We start from the raw sequence: 16,655 nt of genomic DNA on the forward strand, positions 1-16,655 counted from the left end.
AATATGATACATATAATATAAAAGTGATACAGTGCAAAATACCATTTAAATTATAAATTCTGTACACTGTAAAATAAACATATAAAAGTACAATACTGTAAAAAATTCTCGAGCCACAACTCATGTCGTTATATTCTGCTTTTAAGGAGCAAGACTTTCTTGTAATCTTTTGAGCAATAGTTCTACAGGCTTTCTGAAGGTCAGTTTTTCTTTGGACATTTGCTGTTTTTTCACTTATTTTCAGCCCACTCCTTACACCTGACTATTTTCAGATGAATGTTTTTGTCTTAAGCCACTAAAGACTGACCTATGAATCATTCGAGCACAAAAAAGGCACCTACGGTAACTCAAGGAAAACCAGTGTTGTGTCTGCACAACAGGCAACTTAACAAAGAAACATTTTTACATTGTATCTTTAGAAACTTTGTTACCAGCAGCTTGCCACAAAAACATAATGAACAACGCCAAATAAAACACAGTTTGGCAGGCATAAAATATTATTTTTTTAAGCAACAAGTTGATTCTCAAAGAGCTCTTAGCTCAAAAGTTCACATATCTGGGTATGGTGTGCACAGTGTCCTTAAAAAATTGAGGAAATTGGAAAAGTGGAGGAAAAAAGAAAAGATGGTAGGCCCAAAAAATATCTACAGCAGATGAACAGTATATTTGTTATATTGCAAAATCTATCAAAAAAAAACAAACAACAACAACAACAACCAACAAATCGCAAAACAAAAAATAAATGAAGGGTTTTAAAAAAAGCAAAACTAAATCTGAGTTAGCTGATTCTTGATTCATGGAAAAACGCTTTCCAAATAAATATTGCAATCACCAGCTCTACTAAAACACTAACTTCACCAGCTTCACAAAGTGTTTAAAAATAAAACATATGTTATGTGTTACAAAGCATTTATAAAAAAAAAATTGACACATCAGCCCAGGAGCTGTAGTTGTTGTACTCAACCAACAGGATTCCTGGAGTGTTTTCTGAGTAAAGCCAGAACTATGCTGTCAGCCAGTACTGATCATGGCATGCACAAACTTCCTCTTAGCCTACTAATGGCTGCATTATTATGAAGGGCGTAGCATCAGTTGCTATATTTGAATGACGGGTGTGTGCAAGAGATAACAGTTCTGTGACAAGAGAAAGTAATGAGAAAAAAAAAGTTTGGTTTGATTTAAATTACACCAACCATATGAATGAATTCACACCCATCACATTCCTGCACGCACATTCTCCAGCTTCCTTAAAGCGGGTGGTCCTGACTACTGAGATCAATAAAAACTGACAGGTCTCTTTAAAGCTAGCACCACCATTTCTGCAGCATTCATATAGCCATAAATAGTATGCTATTTTTAAACCGACCCAGTAGCAAAGTGACCTCACTGCAAAGAAACCAACTACACGTTCATTTTTAACATTAAACTATCTCCCAAATCCTCTATTAGGGATGAATTTTCATCTACGCTGCCAACATTATTGTGTTTTTTTCAGTCAGTGCTTCACCACAGGGAATGCTTTAAAGTTAAAAATAAAAATAAATGCTTAGTGGAAGAGTATTAATTACTAGCTGTTACACCAGTACCAATTTGTGATACCAAAACTGTGAAAACTCAGACACCAGCTTATGTAGACCTAAATCTCCCACGTGAATGAGGGCATGGTGGACAAAACTGGACCAGCTGCTTTTCTCTAGCTGTTATCCACATTATAATCATATAACTGTCATAAAAGTCAGTCGTCCTGCTTTAGTCCTGCCAGAACACAATGTGTTTAAAAAGTGTGTTCAGGTATGTTAATTAATAAAATACTTTCTTTATTCATAGAGTTGAATATGAATGTTTCCAGCAATACATTTTTTAAATAAGGAACATTAAAGGTACAGTGTGCAAAAATCTCACCACTAGATGTCACTAGATTGCAGGTTGCAGTCGATTGGATTCTGTCTTCTTAACCCTTCCAATTAAAGTGCAGAATCCTGGGTAAGGTGGCCACCGTTCTTCTGTAGTGAGTGTGGGCTGTCAGGCCACTCTTTACCTCAGCTGTCAAAACGTGTCCACATCTGTTTACTTTGCAGGAGGTTGTAAAACGATTGTGTTGATGAGCCAGGGACGTTCGCTTCTGTCTGATGACAGCAATACTGAAATGAGTTGTCGAGGATATCCTGAAGTTTCCTGTCAGTAAGCATCACTGTTTTTGCTACTGTTAGCCAGCGTTTGTGAAACTATCTTTGAAGTGGATTTAACATTTTTGGACTCTCTCATGTCTTTTGTCTTCTTCCTCTCACCCCAACTGTTTGCCCTGAGCCTGGTTCTGCTGGAGGTTTCTTCCTGTTAAAAGGGAGTTTTTCCTTCCCACTTTCTCAAAAGTGCTTACTTATAGGGGGTCACATGAATGTTGGGTTTTTATCTGTATGTATTATTGTACGGTCTACCTTAGAATATAAAGCGCCTTGAGACGACTGTTGTTGTGATTTGGTGCTGTGTAAATAAATTGAATTGATTTATATGAGAGGGAATAAACCCTAATACAATGTGAGAATGTAATCAAACTGTTCATCAGAGGGAAAATGTGATTTTTGGGACACTCAGGTCTAACATTAGCACAATGTTAGCTGATAACCAGCTGTGTTGATGTTTAGCCAGTTTGTTGTCAGCTTTGCGCAGAAGAGATGGCCACATGTCTAATCTGCTGTCAATAAGTAATTGTAACAATACTGAAAATAAATAAGCATGTTTTGTGCCAGTTTGTGTGTGTCACAGCCCTGACTTCAGTTTAGGAGACGAGGAATGAGGTGAGGAGAGGTCATTTAGATATCAACAAAAGTGATAATATTTAGCAAAAATGAAAAGTGAACTCCAACAGCATTATACATAATTTCACTTTTAATATATGAGCCAAATAATGTGCAATTCCAGTGGCTTTCTCACATCGCATGTCACAGCATTCAAACAACACAACAGTGTCTGAATGACATAAATGCATCTGCACAGCTGGATGCAGCCTGTAATGTTGCTTATTCCACAAATGAAAAGCAATAAAAATTGATGACCAAAGGTTTTAATGTGGGGCACTGGGGCGCTTTGTTTACCATCACAATTATAACACTTGGTGGACACTTTCCCAATTTATCCCATAAAGCACGAGACCTAATGAATGTTGTGCAGCAAACTTGGATGAAATCAGCATCTAAAACAAACAGGAAGTAGCTTACCTAAGGTCATCTAAGACCCCCCTGAGACATTAAAATAGAGAGTTTATATTATGAATCTATAAATGAAACGAGGGAGGCAGTGATAATTGAAAAGAAAGGGAGTATGAGGAAAGATCCCCAATTCTTTGAACCATCTCCCTAGGATCATTGGCCTCTGAGAAATAATTTCACCCCAGGCATCTCTTTATCTTTTGTTGTGCAACTCTGGTGTAAACAATGCGACACTTGAAACTGTAATATCTAATCACTGTGTAATTGTAAATGATTGTCTTTGCAGTCATTTTATTATTACACTGACATCATTAATCTCACTTTCTGGTGTCAGGTTTTAACAGTGCAGTTCTGATGCTTTTGTGGTTTTGATTGAAAATAGCACATGACACATCAGCATCAGACCTATGTTGATGATACTTCCTAATCTCTTTCTCTCTCCTCCTCTCTTTTGTCTCTGAAGGGCTACTCAATTCATGACAACAACACAACACACAGCTGAGTAGACATACACAAAATACACAAAATGTGGTAAAAATGTGTGTGACTGATGCTGTCACCGCAGCATCAGTCACCGCACCATCAGTCCTCCTGTCCTCTCTCGCTCTTTGTTCCTGCACATCCTGCTACTACTTAAGACAGAAGTCGTTCGGTTGTTGCCCGAGTGTTGGATTACCATGTTAGTGAAAAGTGACTCTGTTTTGCTCCACACCTACAACTCACCTGTTTTCTCATCTGCACAGAAACCCTGATGTTATCCTGAGAGCCAGTGATCAACGAATGTGTGGAGGTGAAATTTGACTCTGACCTGTCCTCGACCGAACTCTCAACCTCTGGAAATCCTATTTCGATGTGTGCTCTTTTGCATTTTGGGAATGTGTTTTGCTGCTACAGTTCATGTACATTAAGCTGAAAGCAGGAATTTCTGTTGGTATTATAGGCAAATATGTCACATACCCTCATTGGGCACTTTTTTAGGTACACCATGCTTGTACTGGATTGGTCCCTCTTTTTGCCTCCAAAACTGTTTCAGTTCTTTGTGGTATAGATTAATTTGTCAGAGATCACACAGTTGCTACAAATTTCTGCACATTCATCTCCCATTCCAAAAGAGCAACTCTTGTTTTAAAAAGTGCTCTTTTGGATTGAGATCTGGTAACTCTGGATGTTCAAGACACCATTGTGATGATCTGAGGCTTTTGATGACTCGAGGTGGATTATCAGAAGACACAGATACGGTCAGCAACAGTTCTCTAGTAAGCTGTGACATTTAAACATTTTTTAGTTGGTTCTAAGGGCCCCAAGTTTACCAACAAAATATTCCCCATGCCATCACACCACCATGAGCCCGAACTGCTGATACAAGGCAGGATGGATCCATTCTTTCATGTTTTTTGAGTCAAATACTGATCCTACCATCTGAATTTTGCAGCAGAAATCAAGATACATAAGACCAGGCAATATGTTTCCAAGTTGCTATTGTCAAATCCTCTGCAAATAGCCTCAGGTTCCTGTTCTTAGTTGACAGGACTGGTACCCAGTCTGGGCCAGTGGTCTTCTGCTGCTGTTGCTCATCTGCTTCAAGGTTCATTCAGAGATGCTCTTCTGCATACCTTTGTTAATACGAATGGTTATTTAAGTGACCGCTGGCATCAACAAGTCACTCTAATCACCTTTCTTCCTTATTCTGATGCTGTGTGAGCTTCAGCAGGGTCTCTTGATCATGACTGCATGCTTCAAATGCATTGAGTTGCTTCCATGTGATTGGCTGACTACATATTTGCGCTAATGAGTAGTTGAAAACCTGACAAAGTGGCTGGAGAGTGTATTTATTATTGGTCCATGTTTCGTTAGAATTTTAAATTCTGGCTTTTATTATATGTTTGATGATATAAAGTTCGGCTTTTACAAACTTTTAGAGTCTGATGGCTATATTCACGTTATAATGGATGCTATTAGCATTAGCAGTGATCTATCACAGATATACTGATGTTGGCACATACAGTAGTTCTCTGATTAGCATCAGTAAAGAAACATTGTTTTTTTTTTAATTTAACATAACAAAATGCAGAAAAAAATGCAAAAAAGGTTTTTAGGTTTATCGTTTATAAATTTGGCATTGTTTTCGTGGTGAAGTGGATCTGAATGCACGGTTTACAAGTTTCTAAGTAGTTTGTGAAATATATCCCGGACGATAACATACAATGAAGCCATATTTTTCCTTTTGCAATGTAACTCTTAACATGTTGTTCTAAAACATCATGAGAAATATCGAGCAGATATATGAATACTGGAGGTGTTTTTCTCTGAGACACTGGTACTGGCATCTGTCTGAAACATCCAACATGGTTAAATCTCTAACATGTATTTCCACATTGTTAAAAAAGTTACATTAGGAGTAACGCAGTTAGGAGCAGTGACTTAGCTGACTGAAAAGATTGAGGAAGGCACTGACTTTGGAGAATGCTGTGCATAATATAAACTGATCACAGGTCCAGTTCCTTTTCATTATGTTGCTTTCATTCTCAAGTTTTTCCGTCCCCGGGATCAAACCATACATGTCACAATAATGGGGCGATCGTGGCTCAAGAGTTGGCAGTTTGTCTTGTAATCGGAAGGTTCGAGCCCCGGCTCGGACAGTCTCGGTCGTTGTGTCTTTGGGCAAGATACTTCACCCGTTGCCTTCAGTTAGGAGCACTACTGGTGGTAGTCAGAGGGCCTGGTGGCTCCAGTGTCCGGCAGCCTCACCTCTGTCAGTGCGCCCCAGGGCAGCTGTGGCTATAATGCTCCAAATAATGAGAAAGGAGGACCTGAAGCTCTCCCATCTGACTTTGGCCAAGAGCCGGGGTACACTGTGGGCAGTTTGATAGTCTATCAAAAGGCCGACAGGGCAAAAACGCTTGAAACCTTGACACAATGACTGATGACTGATGACATGTGACGACTTCCTTTACAGCAGATGTGATCACCCTGTCGTCAGGGTACGCTGACTCTGAAACTAAAACTTCTAATAACTTAAACTTAAAGCTTTTATTCTGTCATTAAACACTGACCGATTGCTGTGTGTGCTGAAAGGCATGAATGCAAAAAGTGTGTGTGTGACAAACAGCAGAATGGAAGTTTGTCAACAAACCACCACAAGGTCTGTTGTGGAGCTGCTTCTTGACTCAGTGGCTTTTAGGTCATTGTGCAATTGAATGAAGCTGCGTCTCATTTTTAGGGTCACGTAAACACGTGTGAATGACCGAGGAGTGAGGTGTGATCCACTATCTTTTTGGCACACCAACAAAACCCCGCTCTATTAAGTTCCAGCAACCACCACACACCTTCATACCACATAATCTCTGCGCATTTGCACTCAGTCTCCTGTAGATACCGACATACAGACACAGACACACACCGGCAGCCCTGCTCCTCCCCCATCACGGCCTCACACTGTAAACAGGCTCAAATTTTGTTCATTGGCGGCTGCCTATTCTTTGCGGCCGATGACACTGGTGACATGTAAAGCTCTCTGGCATTGTCCAGCTCGCTGGAGCTCTTTAGCAGTGTAATCACCAGTGAAATGGCAATGGGCCACTGGGATGAAAACACAAGTCAGCAGCTGGTCAGCAAATCACAGCTGAAAGCCGTTAAATGGTGGATTTGCCCTGTAAGCAAGACGAGCTCGGGGGCCCTTTGTGGACCCAGTTTGTGAATGCGCAGAGCTGAAAGGATATTTTTCGTAACAGTTAACGGGCATTTTATAACTCGGCCTTTCACACGTCTGACACATCAAGCTGATGAAAATAGTTTTGAGACTGTCTAAGCAGACTTCATGTCAGGGCTAGCAGGGTACTGAAAAGTTTGAAAAGGTGTTCAGACAAGCAGAATTCTTATCAGAGTCGAGTGTATTTATTTTAATTAAAACTTGACACAAGCTGAGCACCTTCTGTACAGATAAAGCACAATTTCCATATATGACTCACAGCCCAGATTTGCTAACTTTACGCTGACAGTGATTGGAAGATGCTGAAGAGAAACACCTTCACTGTCAAATCAATTTTTAAAATTTTTTTATTTAATTATTTAATTTATTTAGTTTAAAAAACAAAATAAAAAAGATTCAGGCAATAAAGGATATGACACTTACACCTCTCGCCAAGGCTCCCGGCAGCAGAGAGACAAAACTGTAATTATCGTCTTGCGGTTGCATGCCTCCAGCAGTGAAGTTGCAGTTTACATCCATTACTGTCCTGACTCATAATATGGTGGAGGCTTAGGAGGAATTTAATACGCGGGCATTAAAGATTAGTGTCACTATTTCAGCATCCCACCAAAGTATGATCGCAAACTCTAAGTATGGTGCTAAATAATAAGCAGAATTATTGCAGTTTTCTTTCAAACATCATGAATCTACAGTGGTGATGAACTTTAACCCTCTTAGATATATTTAATGTCATCACTTAATTTCATGCTATTTCATGTTTACCTGTAAAGTTGAGTTAGATCTCCTTTCAGTCTTAGTGAACATCTGTGCTAAATTCAGTCCAATGGCGTTTATGAATGGGACAGATCTATAGACAACCCCCAAAACATAATGATTCCTGCTACAAGAATGAATATCACAAACAATGTGTGTGCCTGGGGTCTGACGAAAGGCAGGAATGTAATATTGAAAATACAAAAGTGGAGCAATTTTAGCAAAATATGCCCCGTCAGTCTTAAAGTTTGATCTTTACATCAGGTGCTGGTCTCATGATTGTTGTTTCTTACAGTTCAGCCAATAAAGCAGACCCTATCAAAAAAAGAAATAGAAGGAGAAAAAGTAATCTTTAAAGCACTGGATAAGTATAAAACTCATGTTTTATAATTTCTGTGAACGGTAGAAGTTAGGAGTCTGAATGTCGAAGCAACTGATATCTTCCGTGTGTTTATGGTTACAAAAAACTGACGAAATGACTTCACTGAAACAGGCAATCAATCACCATGAGGCCACCGCTGCTATCAACTCTCTGCTCCACCTAGTGGCAGGTCAGGACCAGAGCTCTGCAAACCTCTCCACACCAAAATGAGACATGCTGCATTATGATGTACAGCGGTGTCATAAATTTATATATTTATCATGGGCATGAATGTCATGGTAATTTTGATCTTTTAATGATTTCCAGCGTGGAATTAGTTTACAGTTTTAATTACTTTAAAAAACAAGAACTGGGTGCACAAGTTTGAATTTATTTTGTGTGTTTTCCTCATCCACACAGGTTAAAAAGTATATATACAGAAATCTGTACATACACTCCCACTAATATATTGTTAAATGTCCCTTAGAGGATAAATACCACTAATGTTCCTTGGCTGAATAGCTTCTTGACCAGATGCTTTTAGTGGCCATCAACACGCTGCTGGCATAATTCTGGCTGGATATTTGACCACTTTTATTGGCAGATTATCAGAGTTAATTTAAAAAGTCTTGGCTTCCTGGCACAGATTCAACTTTTAAGTATATTAAAGAATTTTCATTCCAGAATCTTGATGTTAGCCTTCTTTATCTGTTCAAATCCAGTTTTGATGTGCGTTTGGGACCATCGTCCTGTTGGAGCACCCAGATGTGTTCAAGCTTCAACCATCTAGCTGTTCATCTGAGGTGACGTTGAAGAATTTGGAGGTAGTTCTCCTTCTTCACAATACCACCCACTTTGTATAGTGTACCAGAACAACTGGCAGCAAAATAGCCCCAGAGCATGACGCTGCCACCACCATTAATAAAAAGACAAAAAATGAGGTGCTGGCTCTGATGCATATCAACAGATGCTCCTCAGTAGGGCGAAGAAATTCAATAAAAAAAGAGAAATTCTTTTAATTGCTTTACCTTTAACAGAGTGCCTCAGCTACCAGCATGACCCTTGACAGTTGGCATAGTTTTACAAGTTTTGAAAGCCTCACCTTTACTCCACATTTGGCTCGTCTACGTGGGCAGCTGCAAATTCCAGTCGAGCTTGATGGTGCCAGTTGAGCAGGGACTTCTTCATCAGTGATGTGAGATCTACTTCAGTGTGGAGAGTGATGCTGGTATTCCAGCTGTTTCCAATTCCAGGCTTGATCTTTCTACATGGTTTCTTTTAAAAACTCCTTTTTGCATAAAATGATTGAAAACCAGAAGCATTTCATTCGAACATTTTAGAATATCTATCATAGATATATGAAACAGAGCCGTGACAAAAGTATTCTTATATAATGGGGTCATTAATGGCATCACTAGTTCACTTAAATTCCTAAAAAAGCACATACCTCACTGACACAAGGATGCAGACTATCCGCGCTGTAAAAACTGCTTTCTTTGAGCTGCTGTTCAGTTCAGGACGGCTGTTGAGTCACATCGCATTAATACTTGAGGTTCCCACGCTGCCCTAACAGCAATTATGTGTGTTGCTGGAGCTGCAAAAACAAAAGTGATACAGTTCATAAAACTGTATCGGCTACTGACCTTCCTGCTTAATGGACTGAACGAAAAAGAGAAAATATTTCAAGCGCTAAGCATCATCATCGTTATCTGCATCAAGTATGAGCAATGCGCCGCTTCTGTTGCAATACTTTCTGTACATTTGCAGCGGTTGTGACAGAAATATTTTGCCAGAAGCCCACACAATGAGTTCTACAGTTATAATCAACTTGCACAGTCTTGCCGTGTACGTTTATGCTCAAAACCCTTTAAGCAATATGTGTCCTGAGCACGCGCGCACACACACACACACACACGCACACAGCTCAGTATGTGGCTCAGTATTTATAAGTATGACTAATACACTGTATATGCATACTATCATGCGTGCTTAAACCTGCTTTCTCTGCCTGGCACTGAATAAAACTAATCAGACAGCTTCTTGACCTTTGATGACAATAACCACTCCTGTGTCTCCTGCAGAGCAGCAGAGCAGCAGTAAATGCAATAAAAAGCAGCTAAATTAGCAAGAAAGCATCCTGCTTCATTGACCATTACGCCTAAAAATCTAATCAGTGACTCATTGTGACTCCTCATAATAAGTTCTGTTTGTAGTGGAATGTTTTTCCAGACCCCTACAGACTGCATACCAGATGCTTTCCCGTGCAGTTTGTTCCACACTTGTTCATATTAAGGAGCTTTAACATCAGTGTTAGCTCAGAGTGCTGCTGCTCTTGCTTCACTGCACTGACTTAGTATCAGATTTGGGATTGAATTTAACTTCATGCTTTCTCAGGCCCCACAAAGAGTCTCAGGCTTTCAGCCTATGACCTGCTAGAAGCTAACTTTGGGATAACCGGGCTTTAGTTGTGCTGGAACCTCTGTTAATGGATCTGTTTGACTCATCAGCATTTCTTTTATTAAATGCTTCATTAATGCTTAAATATTAAAGTCAGCATATGGAGTATTTGAGCCAGCCAGTGGAGTGTCATATCGGTCGAGTGGGCTCAGCTATCTGGACCAGCTGATAGCACTGCTGCTCAAACTCCTTCCTAAAAGAAACTTTAGGCTGTTTATTTGAATGCAATCCTCATAAATGCATGTGGCTAATTGGATTTGCCACTTGAAGGCCTCAGAAAAAAACACTTACAATGTGATTTAAAACAACAACAACTTTACATTGGGCTACTCTCCTTGAATTTAAAAACAAACAAACAAACAAACAAACAAACAAACAAACAAACAAACAAACAAACAAACAAACAAACAAACAAACAAACAAACAAACAAACAAACCATTAGGTAAAAGCAGAAAAAAGCTGAAAATCAGGTGTTTTTGACATTCTCTTTCACTTTTCTGACAGTAGATCAGAGACACTGGCCACAAAGTTGCACAGCTCCATACCTCCATCTGCTGGCCACATGCAGCTCCACTAATGGCTGTGGGGATTAAGAGATTTATGACCGTCAGGTCAAAATAGATTTCAAACATTTCCAAAGTATTGGTCAAACTGAAGAGTGACTTATCGTGACGGATTTAGCCCAAAACATTTAACTTATTTGTGTTGCCTGTATCAAAGACATCGTACTAAGTTAGACTGTTTCCACTTCAGTAAACAAACAAATCAAATAAATGAGGGCAAATGATGTTTGTTTGTTTGTTTGTTTGTTTGTTTGTTTGTTTGTTTGTTTGTTTTCTTCTTCTTTGTGTTTAACGGCGGTTGGCAACCAACGTAAAGGAGCATTATCGCCTCCTACTGTTCCGGAGTATGGGTCAGACACAAATGATGTTTTATTGAGTTGGGCCAAGTTTCAGTCAGCAGAGCCACACCTCCTACAGGTGCACTCACTCACTCTGATTGCCTCTCCCTGTATTCGAACCAGCTGGAAATTGTATGGCTTCCTGATGACCAGCAACATATAAAAACACATAACTTCTCTCTGCTTAACATTTTCTCATTTCCTTGCAAATCTACTCTAGGTCTTTTCTTGTGAAACAGCTGAAATGGCTCTCAATGGTAAAACTGCAGTAGTGACCGGAGCTGCGATGGGAATAGGAAGATCAATAGCTGAACTTCTTCTGCAAAATGGTGCCAAGGTAGTGTTTGAGATCAGATATTCTTGTGCTTCACATTTTGAAGTGCTGAGGTTGAATACTTTTTTTTTCCTGCAATAAATGAGTAAATTTGTGGTGATGAATATGAGCATGTAACTGCGAGAGTAGATAAGTTTGTTAGTTTTACTAGTCATAGGTGAGTAAAATCAAATACTCTAAGTAGACTACTGCATGGCCTATTTAGAGTTAGAAAGCGGATACAGGTTAAGTCAGCATGAATGAGTTTGATTTGAACTGCATCCTTTTATTAAGCTGTCTTCAGTTTGTCCCCCCTGGTCTGAAGTTGGTTGCCCACCAAATTACTGTATTTGTGGTGTTGGAAGGTGGATGTTGGAGGGGAAACTTGCTATCCATTTAATAGCATTTATTATAGCTCTTTCACTAAAAATGGTAACACTTATGCTTTTTAAACTCTAAGCAATGAAATGTAACTTATTTTTTGGGTTGTATTTGCAAGAATGGAATGCAAGGAAGACTCTATCTGATGAAATTTTCATCCTCACTGAGGAGGGATGGAAAAGGAACAGGTTCCTGACCTCTTTTAGTGTCTGTGGCTAAAACCCTTCATGGGGGTAAATCATAACATTTCACTGCAGGATGTGACCAAAAACAAAATGCTTAATGTGTTGTCCTGCACATATAGGTGGCCATCCTGGACATGAATGAAACTGCAGGACAGAGTTTAGTTGAAACCCTGAACAAAGAGCACGGACCAGACCGAGCCCTGTTCCTGCTGTGCAACGTAGAGTCAGAAGAGGAGATCAAAGGTAACATGCATACACAACAAAATGTAAATGGTGGCGGCAAAGGCGTGTGTGTTCTGCTTTCCTTCAAATACTTGTAGATTTAGTTTGTTCCAGTCAGTGAATTTTTCTCGAACTCACCAGCTTGAGTCACAGTATGAGCAGTTATCAGCAGCTGGAGCTCCAGACCATGAGAAATTACTTGCTCTTCATGTGGGAGTCAATGAGCCATCAGAACTTTACCAGAGCACAGGGGTTTTGCTAATGTAGATGCTGCTAATAAAGCTGATCAGATTCTGGAGGTAGTTGTAGTTGGCATGCTTCTGTAGTCAGCTTAAAGTTGCTTCATGAATTGGGAATGCTGCAACAGTTCTTGTAGTTCCCAATAAACAGCTAGAGATGAATTTGTCTTTTTATTGTTGGCTTGAATTTTGTCACTTGGTTTTGAAAGGACTTATTCCTGTGGTGTCTCAAGCTGCCTTTCAGAAAACTGTAGAAACCTTTGGTGGAATTGACATCCTGGTCAACAATGCTGGCATCTTCAATGAGATAACGTGGGAGAAGACTATTGGCATCAACCTTGTAAGAAACACTCACATTGAGCTACTCAAAATCAGATATGCAAGAGATTGCAAGTGTCATGGATGCCTTTTGTTGTAGGGTGGCTGTATTAGGGGGTCTTACCTGGTTATCGAGCACATGAACAAGCTGACTGGGGGTCGTGGAGGGGTCATCATCAATGTGGCATCCATGGCAGGTAAACTTATGTATTTGCGTCTAAACAGACCATTTCATGCATGGTGGTCACTTCATTTGAAATGATGAACAGCCTGAACTATCAGGACTACTTTGACTGCTAAAGGAAAACTTGAGTTGAACTTGAACTGCAACCCATCCAACAGGTATTGGCCTTCTGTCTTGCTGCCCTGTGTATACAGCCACCAAGCATGCAGTGGTTGGGTTTACTCGAGCATTTGCGGTAAGGAAACTGACACAATTTCAGGAAAAATCAGTTTCAATTTGTTTGTACTGTCTGGAGAGTCAATGTAAGCTGCATGTTGGGCTTAGTGGCTACTAGGGCAACTGTGCTACTGCTATAACTTGCATGTTCAACTGCTCATTAACACATTGTCTAATCAGCCAGTACAAGTCAATTGGGTCAATATGACTTGAGGCTCAAAGAGACATCAAAAGAAATATGATTGAAGTGATTTTAAACAAGGCATGGTGGGTCTGAGTACTTCAGAAACTGATCTACTAGGATTTTTCCAGCACACTTTAGGGTTTACATAAAATGGTCTGGAAAGAAATCAGCGAGCATCAGTTGTGAGTGTAATGCTAGGTCAGAATGACCAGACTAACACGATGGCAACAGTAATTCCACCAAGCACTTATTGCAACAAAGGTATGCACAAGGGAATGGACTGCACCATACACTGAAGCGCATGGTATTGAAGAACTGAAAACTGAAACTAGAAATTGCATGGATCATCCTGCTTTGTAACGTCAGTTCATCCTGCAGGTGGAATAACAGGGTGGAGGATATCCTGACACACATGATTACTGTTGCTATTCATGTCATGCCTCTGACCAGTGTGGCAATCATCTGATGGTTGCTGCTAGCAGGAGAACATGCAGGTCACAAAGCTCAGTTTCTCTTCGGTGTTCGAGTGGACTCGATCACCATCTTTCTCCTGTGACCATTTTTCAGCCCCTTATTGAATCGAGAGCTACACAAAATGTAAAGAAACTTTCTTACTAGGCTGCCTCAGTTGCATCAGGCTATGGTATACGGATGAATGCCCTCTGCCCAGGATTCGTTAAAACGGACCTCTTCTCCTCTATCAAGTCCAAACTGGGACAATTCTCCAACTTGGCAGGTGCCAACCAGGAACTGATAGAAAAACTTGGCGTGTTAACGTGAGTCTAAAATTGTACAAAGCCTTAAAATGTCTGTGCACATGGCATTATGTTTTTAAAAGTATTTTGCAGTGGAAATGAATATTCATGGTAACTGTATCTCTTGATGCAGGCTTGCAGAAGTCGTCGAGGGCTTCCTTGAGCTCGTGACAGATGAGACCAAAAATGGAGAAGCTCTCCTAGTTCTCCCAAAAGAGAAGAAATATGCAACTTTTTCAGCATCACCCACTGATTAACTCATGACAATATTTCAAGTCTTTCAGGCAAGAGTTTCAACTTCTGTACAATGTATGAAATGTACTGCAATAACAGATTAAAATATAAAATCTGTGTGGGTGTTTGATCTGCAATATCCTGCCACTGGCAAATTTCAGTCTTGTTATTGCACAAGACTGACACTTAAACCATTTGACTGTAGGAGCTGCTGAACTTGTGTCACAACACACCGCAAAGATGTAGTGTCACCTGTATCTAGCTCCCCCTAGTGTAACTTTTTTCTTCCCCTATTTAAACAAACGCACGCCTGACAGGGACGTAGTCAGTCACTGTACCGGCGTAGAATAAACTAATATATCTGAACAGAAATCAACTTCCTCTGCCAATACCCGAAATGACAAACCACAAGGGAAAATGCATTGTCACTGCAAAATATCACACCATATGTTTGAAGGCACTGCAGTCAGATCTCACATAGATACACATGGGTCTCTGTATTAAGAATTAGTTATCACCCACAGTCAGCTGTGAAAGGGAAGTCACCAAAACAAAGATGTGTTTTTAAAAAAAGGGGAAGCTAGTCTGCACTCACAAGAAGTATGTCTGGACAATGGTTTTATCTAAAAGGTTACACGGCAAGGTGGACTAATGTGATTAAAGGCTACGAATGAAATGAGAAAGGACTGAAAGAAGCAGTCACAAAATCAGAGTATTTGATCAAAAACCAGCACAATGTGGAGCCCCCGAGCCTTCATACAATTGGTATTAAATGCGCAAGAGCCTAAAACAAAGATGTACTTAAACACTTGCTATTACTAATAGTACAAAAGTTTCAAAGGAAGAGTATACATTAATCATTCATGTCACATTGTTGCTCGGCAGATTTATCCATAAGAACACTTCATATTTGTAGATTTATGTTTAAAAATCAGTGAGTTACTAAGTAATTAAAGCTTTTTGATGGTATTGAGAACTTTGTCTTTCAGCTGCTTCCTTAAGGGGTCGGCTTAAGAAGTACTCTGTACCACTAATACTACAGCTTTAATTACTTAGTATATCGCTGATTTTAAAATGGTGTGTCACGATTTATGAGACAAATTATCAATTTAGAAATTCAGAACACATATTTTTATTTTCTAGTTAATGCAACAAAACAGGTTTCAGGTTTTCATGTACTTTGAAACTGCAGTTTCTTGTAAATGTGCCCGTCTCGGAATCAACTTTCTTTTGTTTAAATGTGTTACAGGCTTAAAATCAAACAGATGTGGCACTTACCAGAAAACATTTATCACAATGCATGTTTGAGGTATATATATATATATATTTTTTTTATTCCAAAAAGTTTATTTAACACAATTATATGGGCTACATATTAACTTAAAGGATATATATTTAAAAAAAAAAATCGATCCTATCAGGTTAGTACCAATCAGACACCAGCGTTGGCATCGATACTATTGATATTTGGATCAATCTGCTCATGTTTACTCCTTGTTTGTAAGTGGTTACTGCAGTGGATGGATGTGCAACACTCAAAATATACTTACATTTAATTGTCTCCTGGGAGTGCAATGACACAAGGCACAGTATTCTGGTAACATGACTAATCACTGGCCCTATCCATGTGTATTATCCAGTTATATTGGGGGTGGTAAAATTAACAGTACTCCTCTCCAGGGACTGTGATGCTGGAGCAGTCATTTCAGGGAAATTGGTGTCACCCATGACCCCCCTCTGAGCACACCCCTATGATGGAGTTTTAGGCCTACATTAAAATAAATACATTAATTAATAAAAAAAAAATACAATTATTAATCATTTTGAGAATAAAGTTGAAAATCTATTTTGAGAAAATCGACTGATTAGTTTTTTGTTTCAAGACAAACTGCTATGGTAGGTATATCCTCCGACTTAGTGAACTTGTACTTCAGAATCGGTTTTAGTAACAAGTAAATGGTTTCTCTCTTAGCACCTTTTTTTTTTCTCTCTCTCTTTTAGCACATTAACACAGTGTGGTGAGCCGTATAAGGACA

The 16,655-nt window shown here is 39.5% G+C and overlaps 1 protein-coding gene across 1 annotated transcript; it reads left to right on the forward strand.

Annotated features, from left to right (window-relative positions):
* The first annotated feature begins 11,599 nt into the window (after window positions 1-11,599).
* On the forward strand, window positions 11,600-14,682 carry LOC308387295 (15-hydroxyprostaglandin dehydrogenase [NAD(+)]). Its single transcript, XM_080867245.1, has 7 exons — window positions 11,600-11,725; window positions 12,387-12,510; window positions 12,962-13,068; window positions 13,147-13,243; window positions 13,389-13,465; window positions 14,249-14,406; window positions 14,519-14,682. Exons 1-7 carry the CDS (start codon window positions 11,633-11,635, stop codon window positions 14,640-14,642), a joined length of 780 nt encoding a protein of 259 aa, XP_080723371.1. The 5' UTR covers window positions 11,600-11,632; the 3' UTR covers window positions 14,643-14,682.
* Window positions 14,683-16,655: the final 1,973 nt, after the last annotated feature.

Source organism: Rhamphochromis sp. 'chilingali' (genome assembly GCF_963969265.1).
Source record: "Rhamphochromis sp. 'chilingali' genome assembly, chromosome: 19".
In the NCBI taxonomy this organism is placed as follows: Eukaryota; Metazoa; Chordata; class Actinopteri; order Cichliformes; family Cichlidae; genus Rhamphochromis; species Rhamphochromis sp. 'chilingali'.

Excerpts from the sequence above, each read along its gene's own strand:
- LOC308387295 (XM_080867245.1), top strand. The coding sequence starts at position 11,633 with ATGGCTCTCAATGGTAAAACTGCAGTAGTGACCGGAGCTGCGATGGGA. Across the intron at positions 12,511-12,961 it reads GTCAGAAGAGGAGATCAAAG|CTGCCTTTCAGAAAACTGTA; the intron begins GTAACATGCATA and ends TGGTGTCTCAAG. Across the intron at positions 13,244-13,388 it reads CAATGTGGCATCCATGGCAG|GTATTGGCCTTCTGTCTTGC; the intron begins GTAAACTTATGT and ends CCCATCCAACAG.